Below are 23,417 nucleotides of genomic sequence, written 5' to 3'. Positions count from 1 at the left end.
CCCTTTATTTTTTTGAGCAGTGTATATCCCCTGCCGTATGCGTGTGTATGACTTGAGATCTGCAGGCGTGCATATGAACTCTGATATTTGCATATACCTCTATACCATAAAACACCATATATATCAGGATCTATTACATCATAGTTGTTCACCCTTATGTATGAATTTAGATCCGCACGGGTGTATACATATTTGTATTAAGTGCCATTTAACCCAGATAACCATGTTGCTGGGAGTTCCCTATTAGCATTTTTTTTTAGATTCCCTAGCGTGCCATCTTTATCCAATATTGTGGTTTAATACTTGTACGCTTCATTGGCATATTTTGGCGCCCATTTTTGTTTAACTTTGACATCAGGCATGCTCCATAGGAACCGAGTTCCATAGGTACTTGTGGAGATTTCTTGTGTTATATTTATTCCTTTACGATCGTGGGGCCTCATGTGAGCTCAGCAAGATTTGGGAGGAGGCACTGCTCCATATTGTGGTGAGAACTGTCAGACACCCTGCCCATGGAGACAGCTTAAAGGGGTGTTACATGTGCAAAAATGTTGCAACTTTTGGCGTTTATTCAAGCTTCACCAAAATCGGTAGAGCTAGGGTGGGATGAGGGCATGGCAGGGGTGTAATGTCACCGCTCCTCTAATTCATGATGAGCTGTGAGTTCCCTAGGCCAGAAATCTTAGGGAAGGTAACAGCTTGTCACATCAGGGACTGGAGTAAGATTTCTGGCATGGTGCAAGGAGGAGCACTCCACTTGTTGGATACTCCTGATACATTAAGGGGAATTTGTCAGCAGGTTTTGCTATGTGATCTGAGAACAGCATGATGTAGGGGATGAGATATTGATTTCAGTGATGTGGCACTTATTAGGCTGTTTGCTGTTTCCATACAATGAATGTTTTATCACTAAGAGATTATCATTGCAGGACTAGCTCCCATGTGCCAACTAGATCACCCTCACCCCCTACTCTGATCAGCAGCTCAGTGTCAATATACAATGTACACAGAAAGCTGCGGTGTGGGTGGGGTTAGCTCTCTGAGCTACATCTAAAACACCTGATTGTGTCACAACTGCTGTACCCAGTAATCTAAGTGATACATTGTTGGAATCAGGGTCTCTTTCTCTACACTATACTGCTCTCAGAATACATAGCAAAAACTTGGTGACAGATTCCCTTTAACAGGCGTTCACCTCTTAATGATTCAGGATCATCCAACAGCAACACACTACGTCATCAAGATCGGCAAGAAAATTGTGAGTCTTGATGAATCGGGGTCATAAATTATACATATAAAATGTATTGTTAATACATTATATTACCACATATATAATGCACACAGCTATATACATAACCAATGTACATTGTGTAGTGGGTGTACATTTATGTAAAACAGCTAGGGACACACAAATTACACAGCTATTTGCTTTTTTTACTATGGTTTTGTTGATTCACTGCAAAAAATAGGGAAACAGCATTGAATGATATGAAGATATGTAAAAACACCACTTACCTGATGAGGAGGTAAGTTGCACTTAGCTGCTACTTCATCTATCCACACTTCTGTAATCAATGCACATTGAGGAAAGCCAAAGCCTCGAAATGATATGTTTGATGGAAGATTGGTTTTGCAAACTCGTCCATGACATCTCAGAGCAGGAATGTGGTAAGAAGCATCCATTTGCAGCACAGAAGCCTCCATTATCTATGACAAATAACAGAATATCTAAGGCTGTATTCACACCGGTGCCCTGACTTACTCTTCCATTATAGGAATCGAAAAATGAAATTCCTGGAAGAAATGGCTCTGTCCTATAGACGGACCCCATTGACTCTAAAGCCTCATTCAAACGTCTGTTGTTTTCACGTACAAGAAAAACTGACCAACTCCCATTAGTGTTTTTGATCGAAGTTTCAGCTGAATTGCATCAATGTTTTTCTTGGATGAGAAAATAAAATGCTTCTCTAGATTTGTGTATAAAACAGTCCATGAAAAACAGACAGCATTTGGATGGCATCTGAGTGCTTTCTGGTTTCTTCACGGACCCATAGACTTCCATTACTGATTTTGATCTGACACTCAGATCAATGTCAAACATGTCACCTCAATTTTGCATGAATCACTCAGTCCAGCAAAAAAAAAAAATCAGATATGTCAACTGCCCCTTTGGCTAACACAGGTATGAGCTCTGTCCTTGAAAAACACGGATAGAACCTTGTACATAAGAAATAAACATCTGAATGAGGCCTAACAAGGTTTGCTTGGTTTCCCTTGTCATTTCAACATGGAAAAAAATGCAGAATACAGCAGGATGGAAGAAACTTGCAACAGAGCCTCATGGCCGGGTCTCCGACCCAAGTGTGAACCTATTCTTGGATCAGATTATTACATAGACACTTTCATAATAAGATTTAGAACTGAGAACTCCGTATAAAGGTTCCGATATAAAAAGTATCATAATTGCTGGGTCATTTTCCTTTAGTGTGACGGGAGCATTGTGCTTCCTTCTGCAAGGTTAGATGGAAATGTTCATTGTCAGTCATGGCCAGGCAATCAACAAGCCTTCTCGTTACCAGAACGTGTGAAAAATTAGGCTTCTACGTCCCACTGACATGAATATGTCAGAATTCTTATCAGAAAGTAAAGTTTACATTGTAGTGTAGTCAGATGATGAATATATTATTTCACCTTTAATGGCTTTGGTGACACAATTGTTATAGACTCAGTAGAGAAGTTTCAAATCACAGCAATCTTTAATTGTAACCTGAAGCTATGATTAAAGATCATTGGGATCTAAAAAGGTGCCACGTAGGAGCCTACATACCTCCTATACCTCTGTTACGTGTATCCACATTATGGATGTAGCACTCGCTGCCTAAAACTTTTAATATTGGTATTTAATTAAAAAGTTTTGGTGCCGGATCATGCTGTTTCGGTAACTTGTGACGATGAACTGTTTGAAAATACTATAATGAATTAATGGAGAAAGGTTGAACTTGATGGACCCAGGTCTGTTTTCCACCTATGTAACTATATATAAAGGATAATGCCTTGCCCCTACTGTCATCATATTTGGAATCAGCTTGAATGCTTCCACTCCCAGACTTTCCAATCATGTGAGAAGAGCGGGAAGACTGTACATGACAAAAAGAGTCAAAGGACAGCATCCAAACTTGAGTAAGGAAATAAATCTTTTATTCCGTCAAATGATGCTTGACAAAGACTTATAGTGTTGAAATGTTGCATGTATTTAGCAGAATAAAAGAAGCATAGAAACAAGGTACCGCGCTCCAAATTAAAAATATATTCCTAATATATCTAGGTGGTAAATCACAGAGAGAGAGAGAAAAATTTGCTAAAGGGTAATATAAATAAAACACAGAATGTAAAGTGCAAAACTCACAAAAAACCACATTCATATGTATATAAAAAAGTGAATAAAAACAAGAAAAAATACTCTATAAAATTAGTGCAAAAGGTGCAATATGCAAAGGAACTCCCAGTTGATGTTATACAAGATGCCACATTCTTATATATATAGGTAAATAGATTGATCAAGAAAAAATATATCAACTGCTCAATAGTAATCAGTGCAAAATGTGCTATGTGCAAGGAGCACCTAATTGATGTTTATATAAAGTAGCAAAACACTCTGTATATATACAGTACATAGCCATACAAAGTGCACTCAGTGCAAGAAAGTGCAAAATAAAGTGCTAAATATAATATGTGCAGAGTAAACTGCTATATATATTTATATTAGGGCTCCCTAAAATATCAAACAAAGCTTAAAATATTCAATATATTTGTTGTGAGAAGAAAATATCAAAGGCTCTCATATGAATTAAGGTGCCATATATACTTGCATTGTCCAAGTTAGAATAAGGACTCCATAATGGAAAAGCACCGAGTATTACCTTGTTATCAGGGCCAGAGAGCAATAGTGCGGCACACGCCCCGACGGGCGTTTCGGAAGTGCTCCTTCGTCAGGGGGGTGTTTTTTATTTTATTTTAATATCCGGTTTCTATCCACTTCATATATATTTATTTATTTTTAATGTTCACTAAATAAAGATTTACATGTTTTAGCATTTTCTCACTTCTTTTTACTATTATACATCATATATATGTACATATATATCACTCCTTATCAGTTGACACATGCATGCTGTCTGTCGCTTGTCACCTGAGTGTGTGTCTCAGCCCTATTTAGCACTGAGACTTCTCATCTGCTTATTATGTCTACGGGGGGGGTGACTAATCAGGGGTAAACAAGGTGCATAACCGCATGCACTATATATGACAGCCAGAATAGGTGGGCGGTAACCCTGACGAGGAAGGTCAATTTTCCTTCGAAACGCGTTGTTTTTTTGTCCCTAGCAAGGCTCCGTAGCCCAGCTCAGTGACGTCACACACTGTTAAAACAATGTGGGCTATCTCTCTGCTGAGTATCCAGGATACTACCGGTGGGAGTTCTGGCTCTGCCAGGCAAGCTATACCATCTTCACCCCAGACACCGGAGTGCGCCTGTATCACCACTTAAGCCTGCCCTGCACTCACCAATCTCCTTTGTGGAACATTCACCACTTTCAGGACAGGAGCCTGCTATCCAGCCAGAGTCAGGGTAAGCTTCCACGCACTGCACTGCCAGTCTGTCACTATGCACCAGTGATTTTTTTGTACTGCAGGTAATTTTCACTACAACTACTTTCACTATTTTGGGATAAGTTCCAGCTTTTTATATATTGACACGTGTACAACCATAGCTCAATTAAGGCCCATCACCATTGTTACTATAACAACCCTGCTGGCATCACTGCATGGCCCCCCATCCCCCACACACCAACTTACTCACTGCTCCAGGCCATGCTGTGACTTCTGTCTGGTGCCAGCTCCATGCTCTGTGCCTCTTGTTTCCTGCCTGCTCTCTGCATGCTTCCTGGCTGTGTGCATAGGGGGGCGGTGCCAGAACTCTCTGGTTCTTATGGAATCAGGGTGTACCTGTCTAATGTGTCGTCCCTGGCCAATTATCAAGAGTATTTAGGGCAGCTCCTCCCAGTGGAACCTGCCTGTGCAGTGTGTTAACTCAGTTAGTGTCTTGCTACTGAGTCGTCAGGAACTGTCCTGTGTTTTGCCTTCTCTGAAGGCTTGATTCCTAGCTTTGCCTTGTACCTGTCTGTCTGCCCTCTAGGAGGCAGAATATCCAAGTCTCTGTGTCTTTGTTTCCACCTTGCCTTGTACCTCTCCGTCCGTTCTCCAGGAGGCAGAATATCCTGGTCCCTGTGTCCTTGTTCCTGTACCTTGTCTCATACCATTACCTTGTTTGAACTCAGTCCTACCTCTGTCTCTTTGTCTCCTTGTCTGTGGCTACTTTCCCTACTGTGTCTATCCTTGTGTCCTCTCTGTCTGCCTGTTCTCCGTACTCTTGTGACTCTGCCTGTGCCCCGCCCTCTTGCACCTCTGCTTATGCTCCGCAATCTTGTAGCTCTGCCTGCTCCATTGTCTTGTGACTCTGCCTGTGCTCCGTATTCATGTGGCTCTGCTTTTGCTCTGCACTCGTGCGGCTCTGCCTGCTCAATACTCTTATGACTCTGCCTGTGCTCCGTACTCTTGTGACTCTGCCTGTGCTCCGTACTCTTGTGACTCTGCCTGTGCTCTGTACTCTTGTGACTCTGCCTGTGCTCCGTACTCTTGTGACTCTACCTGTGCTCCGTACTCTTGTGACTCTACCTGTGCTCCGTACTCTTGTGACTCTACCTGTGCTCCGTACTCCTGCAGCTCTGCTTGTGCCCCATTTCCACTGCTGCAGCACCTCTTGATGCAAACTGCTGCACTTCTCCGCAGTATTGTGGTTTATCTCCTGTGTGAACAGGTCTCTACCTGTTACTTCATACACCATTCCTTCTTGCCAGTACCAGTACCTGTATCTGCTGTGTGAACAGGCCTCTACCTGTTCCTTTATACACCATTCCTTCCTGCCAGTACCTGCACCTGCTGTGTGAACAGGACTCTACCTATTCCATACACCACTCCTGCCTGCCCTGTGTCTCAGCTGTGCCCACCTGCCAGTGTCTCAGCTGTGCCCGCCTGCCAGTGTCTCAGCTGTGCCCGCCTATCTGTGTCTCAGCCATACCCGCTGTGCTCACCTGCCTGTCTGCTAGTTGTGCCTGTCGCCCGTACCTGTCTTAGTGTTTCGTCTCCCCAAGTGGGATCAGCAGCCACAGCCAGACACCACCCTGGAGTGGCACCTGGCAGCTGCCTGCTGCACAAGCCTGACCTCACCATCAGAGGCTCCAGTGAAAACCAAGGCAGCTGTCCTAGTCACGCTCCTTCCAGGGTTGTTTGGTTTGTGGCACAGTGGGGCCACAACCCCCTTGCTCGCGCCAACCTGCCAAGGTGCCAGCGTGACGGTTACTACCATTTGGCTTTTTATTCTGCATTTAATTTGGAGCACGGTACCTTCTTTCTATGCAATTTTTAGTCTATTTGGAAGTGCAAGCACAGTCTCTGTCTAGGCACCAGCTGCCCGCACTTCTTACTGGTAGCGCCAGATTATATCTCTTTGTGCAGAATAAAAGAAGATACTGTCCTTTTGACTCTTTTTTTTGGTTGATGTTTCCAATTAAGCTCCCTGAATCTTTGCATGTGCATCTATCTGTGGGCCTGATGACCTGGTGGTCTGGATGTCCCTGATGAGTGAAGTGGGCAAAATTCTACATTGTGAATGACATACAAACACAGATTCTGTCCCAGAATATCCGCCATTGCTGTACATATTGATATCCGCTGCTACGATTCTGCCATCTTTCATATAGCCGATCTAAAAATACACAAAGCATAAATTTCAGTTATTTATATATTCCCTTTTCCATTGCCAGAAATAAATAAGTATTAATCAACAATATTCATTGCACATAGTTGAAAGTTACTGCCACAATTTTCTTTTTCAAATCGGGGGAAAAAAGGCTTACATAAACTCTAGATATTAAACGGATTGCTGATTGGTGGGTGTCCGACTAGTTGGACCTACACAAATGGGCAGACTGCGGAATTTTTAATCTTAGGCGGGAAAATCTTTATCACTGTTACAAAATGGCGTGGGGGTCGGATGGCCTGCTGCCTCTCCAATGTTTCTCTATGAGGCTGCCAGAGAAAGCAAAGCGCAGCGTTCAGAAGCCCAATAGGGACTGAATGAAGTAGCAGTTGAGCTCAACAGGGATAAACGTTCCCTTTTCCGCCAGCATTAGGACTCCCACTAATCAGCAAGTTATCACCAGAGGACAGCCCCTTTAACAATAAATCTTTTAAAGGTGTGACTTTTATAAATGCATCAGGCTGATGTCAGGAAGGACCAATTATACGGGTATTTCAATAGCCATTCGCCACATGCATAAAATCTGTTCTCACAATCCCTGTCAGTCGCCTGGGGTAATGAAATCTGCTATCTGATCGGTTGCTTTGGGCAACACTGAGACTTTTTAGAAGATTTTTTGTGTTTGAGTATAATTGTTTTAAGAGTTTTCTTGTTCCAGCTTCCAGATTAATATATGCTGAGCAAAATAGAAAGAAAGATCAAGTAAGAAGCCAGAAAAGTGTGAGGCAACCCCTCCGTAACAAGGAAAAAAAGATTGAATTGTCAACTATGGCATTGGTATTAAAGAGGTATTCCCTTTGGAGACATTCATGGCATATCCACAGGATATCTTGCACGTCTATTGAAATTCTGAAAATTGCCGAGGACTTTTTTTATAGCGATACATGAGCTGATTTTGAGCGCAGAGATTTCTTTTTCTTATGGACAGTATACATGCACTACACTCACACCTGTCAAATTTCTGTTGGAAAACACACATCAGTTTTCGCCTGGAAAATATTTGCGTATGGGGGGAGATTTGGTAAAATATAATTTACTTGTTTCTACTATTTCATGCTGTGGAATATCTGTTATAAAATCTGTAGAAAATCCACCCCTGAAGCATTTATCGACACATTTACATGTAAATAACAAAAGGAATACTAATGTAATATGTACCTCTTCATACACACTGTTTTTGCCATCACATTTGAGAGCAGCATAATGTAGGGGCGGAGACCCTGATCCTATCGATGTGTCACTTACAGGATTGCAAGTTGTATTTTTGATAAAAAATACTGTTTTATCTAAAGCAGGGGTGGGGAACCTCAGGCCCCAGGGCCATTTACGGCCCTCGATGACCTTTTATCACGCCCCCGAGCAGATTCTCAGGGACCGCATTCTTTGGCAGGGAGCTGTATTTTGATTGCCACAAGCTCATTAATTTCTTCTTGCTCTATTAGCACACACACACAGTGTTCGCTACTGAAAATTGAAGGGCGTGCAATGAAAGATTAAGTCATGAAAAACAGTGCCAGAGTCCGGATGTACTTTGTGGGTGGAGTTTGTATGGCCCCCGAAGGATGGTATAAATATCCAAATGGCCCTTGGCAGAAAAAAAGATTCCCCACCCCTGATCTAAAGACTGAGTTCTGTATAACCCCGCCCACACACTGTGCATAGGCAGAAAGTTGCCAATCAGTGGTGGGGGTGGGGTTATACAGAGCTCATGATTATGAAAGTCTACTCATAATCAGAATTACTAGTCCTCTAGTGATAATCTCCTGCTGATAAAACAGTGATTTTATCAAAACTACTGCAAGGGGCCTAGTAAGGGACACATCGTTGGAATCAGGGTCACTGCTCCTACATTAGGCTGCACTCAGATGAGGTGGAAAATACCTTGTGACAGATTCCTTTTAATATTGAAAAATGTATATAAGAAATCAACATTATCCAACATTAGATCCCACAATCTAATATTGATGACATATCCAATGGATAATACAAAAAAATCCAATGGATAGGTCTTGAGTGTTGTAATACTGGAAACCTCTTTTAACCCCTTTCTGTCATGTGAGGTACTATCCCGTCCATGTGCCTTTGGACTTAATTCCCAGGGACGGGATTGTACGTCATAGCGATCAGCGGCGCCTACGTGGTGAGTGCCGCTGATCGCGGCCGGGTGTCAGCTGATTATCACAGCTGACAGCTGGCACAATGTGTCAGGGGTGGTCACGGACCGCCCCAACACCTTAACCCCTTGCACACCGTGATCAAACACGATCGCGGTGTACCGGGGGTTAAAGGGAAGCATCGGCAGGGAGGGGGCTCCCGCTGTGCTTCCCTGAGCCCCCCACAGCAGCGCAATGTGCAGCGCTGCTGCGGGGGGCTCCATCCCTGCAGGTCCCCGAATCCAAGATGGCGACGGGGACCTTCGGGGGCCTGCAGGGAGCTGGCTTCCTCATGCCTGCAAAGCGCAGGCAAGGAGGAAGCCTTGTGCAGTGCCTGTGACAGATCACTGATCTGTCACAGTGATCTGTGATGTGACAGATCAGCGATCTGTCACAGGACAGTGATGCCCCCCCGGGACAATGTAATAAAGTTAAAAAAAAGGTGTAAAAATAGTTTTAAAAAAATCGCTAAATAAATTAAAAAAAAAAAAAAATTCCCTAATAAATTCATTTTTTGGAAATAAAAATAAATAAAAGTACACATATTTGGTATCGACGCATCCGTAACGACCCGCCCTATAAAATTGTCCCATTAGTTAACCCCTTTAGCGAACCCCTTAAAAAATAAAAATAAAAAACGAAGCAAAAAATATTGATTTATTATCATACTGCCGAACAAAAAGTGCAATAACGCACGATCAAAAAGACGCATATAAATATCCATGGTACCACTGAAATCGTCATCTTGTCCCACAAAAAACGAGCCATCATACAGCATCATAAGCAAAAAAATAAAAAAGTTATAGCTCGCAGAATAAAGCGATGCAAAAATAATTATTTTTTATATAAAATTGTTTTCATTGCATAAAAGCGCCAAAACATAAAAAAAGACATAAATGAGGTATCGCTGTAACCATACTGACCCGAAGAATAAAACTGTCTTATCAATTTCACCGCACACGGAGCGGTGTAAACGCACCCCCAAAAGAAATTCATGAAACGCTGGTTTTTGTTCATTCTGCGTCCCAAAAATCGGAATAAAAAGCGATCAAAAGATGTCACGTGCCCGAAAATTATACTAATTAAAACGCCAACTCGTCCCGCAAAAAATAAGACCTTACATGACTCAATGGGTCAAAATATGGAAAAATTATAGCTCTCAATATGTGTTGATGCAAAAACTATTTTTACAATAAAAAGCGTCTTTTAGCGTGCGACAGCTGCCAAAGATAAAAACCCACTATAAATAGTAAATCTAACTCCCCGTTATCACCCCCTTAGTTAGGGAAAAATAATAAAATTAAAAGAAAATTTATTTATTTCCATTTTCCCATTAGGGTTAGGGCTAGGGTTAGGGCTAGGGTTAGGGCTAGGGCTGAGATTAGGGTTAGGGGTGTGTTGGAGTTAGGGTTGGAGTTATAATTGGGGGGTTTCCACTGTTTGGGCACATCAGGTTCTCTCCAAATGCAACATGGTGTCTGATCTCAATTCCAGCCAATTCTGCGTTGAAAAAGTCAAATTGTGCTCCTTCCCTTCCAAGCTCTGCCATGCGCCCAAACAGTGTTTTACCCCCACATATGGGGTATCAGCCTACTCAGGATAAATTGCAAAACAACTTTTGGGGTCCAATTTCTCCTGTTACCCTTAGGAAAATAAAAAATTGGGGGCAAAAATATCATTTTTGTGGAAAAAAATGATTTTTTTATTTTCACGCCCGGGCATTATAAACTTCTGTGAAGCCCTTGGGGGTTCAAAGTGCTCACCACACATCTAGATAAGTTCTGTGGGGGGTCTAGTTTCCAAAATGGGGTCACTTGTGGGGGGTTTCCACTGTTTAGGTACATCAGGGGCTCTCCAAAAGCAACATGATACCCGCAGACCATTCCATCAAAGTCTGCATTCCAAAACGTCACTACTTCCCTTCCGAGCTCTGACGTGTGCCCATACAGTAGTTTTCTCCCACATATGGGGAATGAGCGTACTCAGGACAAATTGGACAACAACTTTTTGGGTCCAATTTCTCCTGGTACCCTTGGGAAAATAAAAAAAATTGGTGACTAAAAGATCATGCTTGTGGAAAAAATGCGATTTTTTTATTCTCTCGCCCGGGCGTTATAAACTTCTGTGAAGCACTGGGGGGTTCAAAGTGCTCACCACACATCTAGATAAGTTCCTTGGGGGGTCTAGTTTCCAAAATGGTGTCATTTGTGGGGATTTTTCACTGTTTTGGTACATCAGGGGCTTTCCAAACGCGACATGGTGTCCGATCTCAATTCCAGCCAAAAACGTCAAATGGCGCTGCTTCCCTTCCGAGCTCTGCCATGCGCCCAAATAGTGGTTTAGGTATCAGCGCACTCAGGACAAATTGCACAATAACTCTTAGGGTCCTGTTACCCTTGGAAAAATAAGAATTGAGGGTGAAAAGATCATTTTTGTGGAAAAAATGATATTTTAATTGTACGGCTGTATGTTATAAACTTCTGTGAAGCCCTTGTGGGTTCAAAGTTCTCACCACATATCTAGATAAGTTCCTTGGGGGGTCTAGTTTCCAAAATGGCGTCACTTGTTGGGGGTTTCCACTGTTTAGGTACATCAGGGGCTCTCCAAACGTGACATGGCGTCCGATCTGAATTCCAGACAATTTTGCATTGAAAAAGTCAAACGGCGCTCCTTCCCTTCTGAGCTCTGCCATGCGCCGAAACAGCTGTTCCTCCCCACATATCAGCGTACTCAGGACAAACTGCACAATAACTTTTCCAGTCCAATTTCTCCTGTTACCCTTGGTAAAATAAAAAAAATTGAACCTGAAGTATTTTTTTTGTGAAAAAAAGTTAAATGTTCATTTTTTTTTCAAATATTCAAAAAATTCCTGTGAAGCACCTGAAGGGTTAATAAACTTCTTGAATGTGGTTTTGAGCACCTTAAGGGGTGCAGTTTTTAGAATGGTGTCACTTTTGGGTATTTTCTATCATATAGACCACTCAAAGTGGCTTCAAATGTGATGTGGTCCTTAAAAATAAAATGGTGTTGCAAAAATGAGAAATCGCTGGTCAACTTTTAACCCTTGTAACTTCCTAACAAAAAAAAATTTTGGTTCCAAAATTGTGCTGATGTAAAGTAAACATGTGGGAAATGTTACTTATTATGTTTTGTGTGTGTCATATCTCTGTAAGGGCATAAAAATCCAAAGTTGCTAAATTGCGAAATTTTCAAAATTTTCGCCAACTTTCCGTTTTTTTTCACAAATAAACGCAAGTTATATGAGTGAAATTTTACCACTAACATGAAGTACAAACAGTGTCAGAATCACCAGGATCCATGGAAGCGTTCCAGCGTTATTACCTCATAAAGGGACAGTGGTCAGAATTGTAAAAATTGGCCCGGTCATGAACGTGCAAACCACCATTGGGGGTTAAGGGGTTAAATTAGAACTTTTTCATGTGAAAACATATAATTTCTATATTTGCTCTGTGATGAGGTAAAATGGAGGCTATATACTTTTATTAAAACTTACTTTGTATCTCCCAAGGAAGGGATGTCTGCCACCCTTTATCAACATGTCTTCATCTCGTTCCAAAACACAGCGAATAGGACGTTTGGTTCTGCACGACAACAAGAAAACATTGGATTTACTCTAATCATACCCAAGTATCTCTCTGTACATGTCTGTAGCTATGATTATTACAATCTTTCTGCTTGGAACAATTTTAAACAAGTCGCGAAGCTTCACTGACAAAACACTGACATCACAGAGCCGCCGAATTGGCAGCAAAGAAGCCACGACAGGCAGCAAAGAGGACGTCACCGTTAGAAGATGAGAGGCGCCGGACCGGACAGCGATGTGGGGAATGTGACTTTACGGACGGACTTGACTGGGGGAAGAGGGGATGGTTTGTGCACTGGAGACGGAGATTGGCAATGACAGAAGGGTAGCAACTAGGGAAGAAAGAAAAGGGAGTGCAATACCTGGATTTGACCACAAGATGGCAGGGGGGACTTGACAGCAGCTTACGGCTATTGAAACTGCTTAGTCATGGGGGCGGAGAGATAGGAACCCAGGAGGGAAATTCCAGAGGGAGGGGATAAATAGGACAGGACAGGGTTCCAGGCGAGTCTAGTCCCGGGAGGAGCTCAGGAGCAGAAGACTGACAACGGTGGAGAGCTCGACCAGGGGAGTGACAGGAAGAGACAGTCAGGGGGGTGGCCCTGACATCAAGAACCGCAGGACAGACGAGGCTCCGGGAGTACCGATTGGACGACGACCTCGGGCAGGTGAAGCGCTGGTGGTAGATAGGTCTAGGACAGCCCCAGCGAAAGATTCGCGAGGAATGTCAATACGACTTAAGGAAGGTGAAGGTACCCAGGCCTGAGTACGGAAGGCTGTAAAGGAACTGCGGTTTATGGCTACGGTCGTCAGGAGGACGGCCAATAAAACCCAGATCTGTTGCAACTGAAATCTGCCTCCGTCTCATCTGTCGGCTGTGCGTGGTAAGCAGTGGACCACCCCCCAATCTGGGCCCCTACCACAGCGACACCCATCGGACCGGACGCCAGGGTAAGTATAATCTAACTCTTTTTTTCTCATCTTTCAGGTTACATCGGGGGCTTATCTACAGCATTACAGAATGCTGTAGATAAGCCCCTGATGGTGATGCCGGCAGCTCATAATCAAAAAATGGGGTGACAGATTCCCTTTAAAGGTATCAAACAAAAAATACAATAGTATACAGTCAAAATGACCTATATAAAATATAGAAAGGAATGCAGATGAGGTCCTGCACTGCGGGTAATAAATCCAGGAGATAACAGAAATGAATTAATTGAAGGTTATTCTCAACGCATTTCATAGTCTCACTGACTTCTTCCTGAGGAGAACCACAAGAGCAGCACCTTATCCACATTTCTTTGTAGTTGTCTACGTTGGATTTTCCAACCGTCGGAGCAGCAGCTGGATTTGTGTTATTGTGAGCCTACTAAGTGCTGTCTCTTTCAAAGCCACACAAGGTAAGCGCAAAAATCCCATTAATAAAGTCACAGTAGGTAAGTGCAAAAATCCCCATTAATAACACATTGCGTCTGGTTTATGGCCTATAGTGCTATCTTTTTAATTTCTAGTTCTATATAAAATATTGTCATACAACTCTACCATATGTAAAGTGCACAACACATAAGTGTGAATATTGTGATAAAGATTAGATGAATACAGTAAAAAAATGAAAAATTGTCATTAATTTAATCTAATAAACAGCTGGAACTCACCCATGATCACCCTAATAGAAACTTACCGCGCAAAGCTGAATGCATCCATCTTCCAGTTGCCTGATCATGTGGCAAATTACATGAATACTATGCAATCTCCTCCTTATGTTATGTGTGATGAGAACAGCGCTCTCACCCCAAAAGGTAGAGACACGTATCGCAGCAAGTTTTCGTTTTTTGCTCCCCTTCTTCTAAAATCCATAACTTTTTTATTTTTCCGTCAGTATGGACATTTCAGAACTTGTTTTTTTGCGGGACGAGTTGTAGTTTTGAATGACATCATTGTTTTTTTCATATAGTGTACTGGAAAACGTTTAAAAAATTAAAAATGCGGTGAAATTGCAACAAAAGTGCAATTCCACAATTGTTTTTTTTTTACCATGTTCACTAAATGAGAAAACTGACCTGCCATTATGAATCTCCAGGTCAGTACAAGTTTGAAAATACCAAACATGTCTAGGTTCTTTTCTATTTGAGTGGTGATGTTTGATCGCCCGTTATTGCATTTTAATGCAATGTTGCAGTGACAAAAAAAAAGTAATTCTGATGTTTTGACTTTTTTTCTCGTTACACTGTTTACTGATCGGATTCATTCTTTTTCTGGCTTCAATTGTCTCCATGGGAGACTAGAAGCTGTGATCATCCAATTGCCTGTGCTGCACATAGCACATATGGGCGCTGGCCACAGAGAGGTGCCTATAGCTATCCGGCAATGACAACTGCAGGGGTCTCTTGCAGACCCTGGGTTGTCATGTCAACCCATTGGCGACCCATGGTCATGTGACGCGGGCGCCGATGGGCAGAGCTAATGACACGATTCCTGCGCTATCATGTTAAATGCCACCGTCAGAGTTAACAGCCGCATGTGGATCCCGATTTCACCTGCATCTGTTAGGGACACATGACAGCTGATGAAATCATCTGACATGTGATGGAAATGTTGCAGGCTCATCGTCTAAGCCCGCATCAAACAGAGGTACCTATACCTCATAGGTTGTAAAGGGGTTAATACAGATGAAAAAAAGTCCATGATGTTCAACCAAGAAAAACTGAACTTATAAGTGGCTGTTGGGCAAATCTCCACTAAGGAGCATCTCAGTCTAATAACATAACTAATGCATGTAGTCATGGCATCCTCAAATTCAAACCCATTGCTGTCATGGTTCCAAGTCAGCGGATCTACAGGCCTCATGTTTTTTAACATTGTTTCCCAATCTCTTCTTCATTTTGGTGATGGGACATAATATCTATAATCTGATATCTTGTGACCCGTCTTGAGAAAGTGTCTTTGTACAGGTAAGCCAATATTTTAGTGTGGATGCTTCATGTAAGATTATTGATATAAATTCTGCACTCAGTAATGGCTTCTCCCACATTCTGCAAACCACATGGGTATTGGAATATAAAGACAACATACTCCGTTTTGCACGTCAAACAAATCTAATATTACACTCTTTAATGCTGAAATTGCAACACCAAAAAGGAAAGTGAACCAGGAACCATTTTTCAACACGACAACACCAGAGCAAATGGTTCTTGTGCTACTGTGGCAAGAACATGAGTGTCAGTCACACCCTTACACCTGCGTGGCCTAAATGTGTTACCATGAGCTGCAGTGTCTCCAGACTTGTCCCCCATCAATCACATCTGGGATGTCATTGGTCAGTCAGAAATTGCAATGGAAGCTGCCAGCATCAGATCTTGATGATTTGCCCAAGTGCATGTAGCGTGGCAGAACACTCCTCAGACAGCCATTCATAACCTCATTGATAGCAGCCAACTATGCAAGTGCAGGGAACACTGCATGCGATACTGAATAATTCAAGATGCTTTGAAAAATGTTTCCATTTTTTCATAATTTTCATATCATTAACATGTCTATCCATCCTGTGACTTATTTAACGTCACACTGGATGTAATCAGGTAGAATTGTTACTGTCGGCCTCACCTATTTTAGGCTTGGCCATTTTCATATCCAATTTTTTTGGGAGTGCGGCTGTTATTTTTCAGTTTTATGTGATAGATAATGTAGTGCTGAAATAACTTACTTTTGAGCTGCAACAGCACTAATAGCTGCTAAATAAGCCGTCTTTACGATTTTGCCACCGAATGCCCCCCCTATTCTCTTCACATGGCAGTTTACGCGGTTAAAAGGTATTCCAAGGGATCTTGCAACTAGGCCCTTTTTAGGAAAAAGTATTAAAATTAGACAACAAAAATGGTATTACAATTAGAAATAATGTGTTTTACTCTCCTTTTTAATCTATTGTATGGTTATATAGAACTTTGAAATGTATCAAAACATTTATTGGAACATCTTTTTAATTGTGGATAATTCCTTACGGATGCTGATCACATTGCAGTGTACGGTAAATGCTATGTCTCTGCGTCATTAACCCTTTCCAATCCATTTTTTTTTCCTGATTTTTCAAAACACATGAACTGCAGAGATACAGAAAGAGTACAGCCTGCTGGCTAATCAGAACAAACGCACCAAAAAAAAATTTGTCAGACGTCATCCGTCATTTCAATTGAACAGGAAAATCATAATGTCGGATAAGGTCAGCTGTTGGATTGGAAAGGGTTAACACTGGTGTTTTGCATGGAAGTGCTGGAATAGTATGTAGCAAATTCATTAAGAGGCACTCGTCACTTAATGAATTCTGCTCACCTTATCAGTCGTGTGCGTCTTCGTGCATCTCGCCGGAAATATTACTCCATTCAGGAACTGAAAAAACCATTTCTGGCATAAGAAACGGTGGCACTTTGGAAGAATATGACGAGTGGGCATAGGCACACTGACTCCTTCCCAGCTGCCCCCATTTTAACAAAGAGACCCAAAACTGGCTTGAAAATGTCAAAATTTGCTACACTTTAGTGCAACTTCAAGTTCTGCTTAAGTTTTGTGACTTTTAAAACTTGTTGATACAAACTGGAATAACCAATTTGTTCAATTGGGGCCTTTAAGAGATGTGGCACCTTCACCCATCAGCTGCTATAATTGCCAGTAACAGACAAAACCTAAGATCAAAAAAGAGCAAATGCCCTGTAATAAATAAATACATAAATAGTAATACTACATGTAAATAACATGGAAATAACCTAGGGTACATAGGTAGCACTGTTTTGATAAAAAAAAAGCCTATAAGCCATCCGACCTCGACAAGGTCAGCCTAATAGGGATGGTCTTATCGCTGGTATTAAACCTCACTATGTGTCAGCAGACCTCAATATAGATGGCGGTATAGCAGAACCCAGACTAGACTGTTCAGACACCTGCCCGTGGAAAGCTATATAGACAATATTCTCAACCCAAGAAAGGGAGAGCCACAATCCCATTTGTATAAAGTATAAAAAACTAAAGCTAAACCAACTAAATATAAGTGCAAAATGAGCAAATACCCTGTACTAAGTAAATTAGTAAATAAATAGTACATGTAAATTCTGATTTTATTTTTATCTTAGGTTTTGTCTGTTGGTCACAGTGTGAATAAGCGCCTATAGTGGAGTGGAACAGCACAGCTCTGTCCAAGGTTTTGTGGCTGCTGTCAGATTCTTCATATCAGCTCCTATTGAAGAGAATAGCAGCCGCTAAACAGTGTACAGAGCTGTGCTAGTCTGGCTCTGCTCATTGCTTACATCTAGCCACTTCTAATGAGGATGACGGTGTCATGATCCATGCTGGATCAGGACATATAAAAAGCACAGGTAACCTTTTTTTTTCCTAAGCTGTGCTTAAGGTTGGTTTTTGCCCCTGGTGGCCATTAGGATTATTGCACTGTGTTGTCGTTTGTTCTAAGTTTGCCCCCGGTGGTGGTGAGCGTCATTGCACTCTAGTTTCTTTAGTTAAGTGCACATGATTATTATGCAGGTGTGATTGCTGGCTCTGCTATAAAAGAGTCACAGGTGTTGCAATCAGTGTTGGTGATGGTGTTCATTTTAACCATCCTTGATGGCGGAAGGAGCTGGAGAGCGTTCCTTGCAGCACTGTTTTAGCCTGGTGTGAAAGGAGTCATATGGGATTTCCTTGTAGCTCTGACAGAGCTTGGTGGCAGCGATTCAGGAGGAGAGTTGCATGCTGGTGGTGGACTCTGGCAGGAGCAAGTGCAACAGAGTAAAGCTAAGTGGTGTTTCCCTGTTTTTGTTTTTCCTTAGTGTGTATTAGTACAGCGGTGGGGCCAGTGCCTGCGCCACCCAGTTCCCTAGCAAGGGATAGGTGTAGGGTGTGCTAGGGCGACAGGTTCCTGATCGGCGCCCGGTGCGGAACTGGCATAGGGAACGTTAGGAGCGATAGGGACACTGACTCAAGGGAGTGCAGGAGGTCTCCACGTCCCCTTTCCCTATCGCAGGGCCCACCATTGTAACTGTTTCCCTTCCCTTTGTCTTGTTGTTTTAGTTACCGGCCTGTGAGCCATGTCACACAGGACAGTATCACGAGCCGCATCCTGTTGTTCTAGTTACCGGCCTGCTGGTGGCGTCACACAGGATGGATCCACGTGACAGACGGCTGATCTGTGGGAGCGCTGAATGTCAGACCCCCACAATCTTTATATTAATCACCTATCATCTGCATAGGTCATCAATATAAAAGTATTGGATTACCCCTTTAAATCATGAGAGTGAAGTCCTCTGTTGACTCACTTGCATGTATGTAGGATCCTGTGAGGCTGCGTAGATTTCTATTTCCTGTCCTTCTTTGATGGGGATAACTCGGATGCTTTGGGTCTCCATGTAAAAATGTTCCTGTCCTCCGATATGTATCTCTCCTGTTCGAAAAGTAAAACATGAAATTAGGTTGGCATTTTGTGTGTATATATGTTTACTCTCTATATATACACATATGTGTCTGAATTATTGTCATTTTTTTGGTTTCTGTTACTAATGCATCTGTGCAATGTTTTATTCTGGCAAATATGCACTTGACCCGATATGCACTTAGAAATGTTGTTTGCACACAAGGAGACAACAAAAATATTACATTTTCATTAGTCTATGGTAAGGGTCACCAATAAATATAAAGGGGTTTCACCACGAACAAAAGTTAATTTTAATCAATAGATTTTGGAATCAAAATAATTTCCACAATTGGATGTGTTTAAATAAAATGTCCCTGTGCTGAGATAATCTTATAAATGTGTCGCTGCTGTGTACTGTGCAATGGCTGTGTTTGACCATAAAGGAACATGGGCTGATTATTCGAACAGCAGGGCACCTGTGCTCGTTGTCATGAGGGTTGTCGTCCACCCTTCCTCCGCCACTGTCATCGTTGTGATTGGCTGTTCAATTACAGTAATTTCAGTGTTTCAGGCAATGAAATTGACATTTTCAGGCAATGAAATGGCTGTAACAGCACTGATCATAGGCAGGGCCTAGCAAGTAGCACCGCTAGCGTCATCAGGCCCAACAATGATTGGTGCGATCGGACAATGTTGTCGACCACACCAATCACAGTGCAGAGACGCAGTCTGAACTCACAATGACAGCTCTGCACTTCCTCAGTCTGGCTTGGGGATGTTGCAGAGCGGTCATTGCGTCATTCTGTAGTGCTGTGCTGGACCTTTGGTGCCACATACATTTTCAAGCCTGTGCCATCACTTCTGCTGGTGCTACTGCTGTTCCTAAAAGAAGAAAGAAGATATTCATGATCCACTCCTGATCCCGGATTTTTCTTAATCCACGCCAAATCTCCTCCACTCTTTTCCCCCTCTCCATAACCCCTACCACACCCCCTTCAGCTCCGAGCACTAATTGGTACTTGATCGCTCATTTTTTGGCAGTTTTTTCTTGTTCAATAATCCTGCAGCTGCCGAGCGCTGATCAGTGACGCAAATCACTGATTGGCACACATGCTTGCTTTTTTTTTTTTTTTTTTTTTTTTAGAACATTTTCCCCCCTATATTTTCTCCCCTTCTTCGCACCATCTCTGTGCATGCATTTTGCAGCTGCCAAGTGCTGACAGTGACGCAAATTACTGATCGCCACCTGTGCTCGCTTTTTTCTAGTACTTTTCTTCCCTGTCTATTTTATTTCTCCACACTTTGCACCACCTCCATGTGTGCATCCTGCAACTGCCGAAAGCTGATAAGTGACACAAATCACTTGTTAGGCGTCTGGTTTCTGCGCCTGCTCTGCAGGAATCCAGAGCCTCACATTCTGCGGTCTCCTGCTGTTTATCTACTGCAGAGAAGATTACTTTGCAGCAGACCACTCCAGAGACTAAAGGTACTGTCACCCTTAGCGATGCACCAGCGATATGACGCGGTCAGGATCACTGGTACATCGCTAAGTGGTCGCTAGTGAGCTGCCACACAGGCAGATCTCACTAGCGACATTGCTGGGGACGGGGGTCGCTACTTACCTGTCACACCAGGCGATCCTGACGTCCTCCCGCCCGGCTCCACGCGTCGCTCTTCGTCACAGCAGGAAGCTGAAATGGTCCAGCCTGTTCTCGCGCGATCAGCGATAAGCAGCAGGGGAGCCGGTCGTAAGTAAGTATCACACATAGCGATATCGCTAGCAATATCGCTATAACGTCACAAGTTATAGCGATATTGCTAGCGATATCTCTTAGTGTGACATGCCATTAAGCTCCTCTGTGCTCCTACTGGGCATGCTCATGAGGCGATCTCCCATTGGATATCGGGAGTCATGTGCCCAGGTCCTGCTCCAGATCTCATTGGTCCATCTCGGAGATCTGGAAGGTCCTGCACGGCTATAAAAAGAGCGCATGACCGTTCGGCCATGCGCTAGTATAGACTTTTCAAGCTAATGTGTGAATGGTGACGGATGTATGACTCTGGTGACTGACTCATTTGAAACCCCTTCCCTCTGATATTGCGCATGTGGATAGGGAATTAGTGCAGCAGTCAGCGCCTGTCAGTGGCAAGCCTTAGGCCACTGTGCTCTCCGCACCTCTACTCTAGCGTCCGACATTGCGCCTGCCTCCTAGCTTTGTCGACTAGCGGCCGTACCCTACGCCGCGCTGCAGTTGCAGTCCTCCTTGGCGTCCGCAGTAGCGACGCCGCACACATGATAGGTCTAGACGGACGCAGCTCCTCTGCCTTGGGTCCTGCTCCTGTGACCAGATACCGTGCGTGCATTTCCCTGTGGTCTGTGACACTAACAGGCTCAGCGTTTTCGTATGTTTATGCTGCGGCGCCTCTGTGTGTGAACAGAGCCCGCTTTGCGCACCTCGGGTGAAGTCTAGCCCCTTGCGCATTATACCGCCATATTGCTTGTCTGTCATTACCTAGCAGCCGTGTAACACCTACTGCATAGTGGACCCCGAGCGGCGAACGCACTTTATTATTTATTTTTATTTAGTGTGTTCCGCCGTTCCTAACATTATACTAGCGACAGGGTCTGGCTAGTAATGGCAGATCAGCAGCAACTCCTTCAGTGCATTCGCCAGCTAGAGGGCCGGTTGGCTACTCTTGAGTGTTATCTCAGCAGCGAAGTCTTCGGAGGCTGCTGTACAGGCGATCGCAGAGGCGATTTCACGTATGTCCATGTCCTCCCTGCGCCAACAGTTTCCTGCCTCCCGTTGCCCGATAAATTTTCTGGCGATAGCGCCTCCTGTAGGGGTTTCGTGAGCCAGTGCTCTATCCAGCTTGAATTACTGGCTGCGCGATTCCCTACGGAACGGGCTAAGGTGGGGTTTATTGTTTCCCTTCTGTCGGGCAGGGTGTTGGAGTGGGCCACACCGCTTTGGGAGCGTGGCGACCCCGCGGTTCGGACCGCTGCTCAGTTCTTAACAGCTATCAAGCAGGTCTTCCTGGGTCCACGAGTCACGCACGACACCTCTCTTCAGCTATTGGCATTAACTCAGGGGTCGCTCTCAGTCAGTATGCCGTACATCTTCGGACTCTGGCTTCTGAGCTGGAGTGGTCTGATAGAGCCCTCATCCCTGTGTTTTGGAGAGGTTTAGCTGAGCATGTTAAGGATGCTCTATCTACCAGAGAGGTTCCTGCAAGTCTGGAGGAGCTGATTGCCATTGCCACCCGCATTGATCTCCGTTTCTCGGAGCGCAGGCTGGAGCGTGCTCAATCCAGATGGAGGGTTACTCCAGCTCCCAACCTCTTTGAACCTCTGGAATCACTTGAGCCAGAGTATTCACTCCCAGAGCCCATGGAGGTGTCTCGCGCCAGACTTGAGGCACGTCCGGCACTAAGCTCCACTTGCGGTTACCATTGTCAGCACTCTGTTCCCCAGGATAACGGGGCCCCGCAACGGCCAAACTCTGTGCCGCCGGGCAAGACCTTTGCCCCCCCCTCGCGTTCGGCCAAAGGTTCTCGCGTGGGCACACGTATCCAGAGCGGGTGGTCACTGTGGCTACATGCAGACCACAAAACTCCTGGCAGGGTCGTATTGGTGGCCGCACAGGGCTCGGGACATTAAAAAATATATTCGGGCATGCACCTCATATGCTTGGGATAGCCTCCTTAGACAGAGAGTGGAAACGTCCGCCGACACACCACGGCGTTCCACTTCAACCTATGCTCCGGGCAGTCATGCCGCTCCCGTTGTCTCCCACGTGTCTCTTAAACCTGGCGATCTTGCCGCCTCTGATACCTTCCACGTGTCCCAGTTTTCCGTGTCATCCACTGGGACATCAGACTTGCCTTCGGACGAGTCTGAGACCTATGCCTCTGATGGGCACAAGGTGGTGGATTGGCTCAGAGGGGAGGGGGCCCTAGGAGGGGGGGTAATGTTAGGCGTCTGGTTTCTGCGCCTGCTCTGCAGGAATCCAGAGCCTCACATTCTGCGGTCTCCTGCTGTCTATCTACTGCAGAGAAGATTACTTTGCAGCAGACCGCTCCAGAGACTAAGTTCCTCTGTGCTCCTACTGGGCATGCTCATGAGGCGATCTCCCATTGGAGATCGGGAGTCATGTCCCCAGGTCCTGCTCCAGATCTCATTGGTCCATTTTGGAGATCTGGAAGGTCCCGCACGGCTATAAAAAGCGCGCATGACCGTTCGGCCTTGCGCTAGTATATACTTTTCAAGCTAATGTGTGAATGGTGACGGATGTATGACTCTACTCTGGTGACTGACTCATTTGAAACCCCTTCCCTCTGATATTACGCATGTGGATAGGGAATTAGTGCAGCAGTCAGCTCCAGTCAGTG

The 23,417-nt window shown here is 43.9% G+C and overlaps 1 protein-coding gene across 2 annotated transcripts in view; it reads right to left on the bottom strand.

Annotated features, from left to right (window-relative positions):
- Positions 1 to 23,417, bottom strand: part of LOC141054221 (aldehyde oxidase 1-like) — a 295,390-nt gene that overhangs the window by 82,774 nt on the left and 189,199 nt on the right. For both annotated transcript variants that reach the window (XM_073551452.1, XM_073551453.1), the window contains exons 21-25: positions 18,931 to 19,055; positions 16,338 to 16,471; positions 12,545 to 12,632; positions 6,737 to 6,823; positions 1,516 to 1,707 (exon numbers count right to left, since the gene is read on the bottom strand). In XM_073551452.1, coding sequence (XP_073407553.1) covers positions 1,516 to 1,707; positions 6,737 to 6,823; positions 12,545 to 12,632; positions 16,338 to 16,471; positions 18,931 to 19,055 — 626 coding nt within the window. The remainder of the gene's footprint in view (positions 1 to 1,515; positions 1,708 to 6,736; positions 6,824 to 12,544; positions 12,633 to 16,337; positions 16,472 to 18,930; positions 19,056 to 23,417) is intronic.

The sequence above is a fragment of the Dendrobates tinctorius genome, unplaced genomic scaffold (assembly GCF_039654945.1).
Source record: "Dendrobates tinctorius isolate UK_male_01 unplaced genomic scaffold, ASM3965494v1 ptg000177l, whole genome shotgun sequence".
NCBI lineage: Eukaryota > Metazoa > Chordata > Amphibia > Anura > Dendrobatidae > Dendrobates > Dendrobates tinctorius.
Note: the sequence above shows the minus strand (reverse complement) of the source record. Positions and strands in the feature narration are given on the sequence as shown.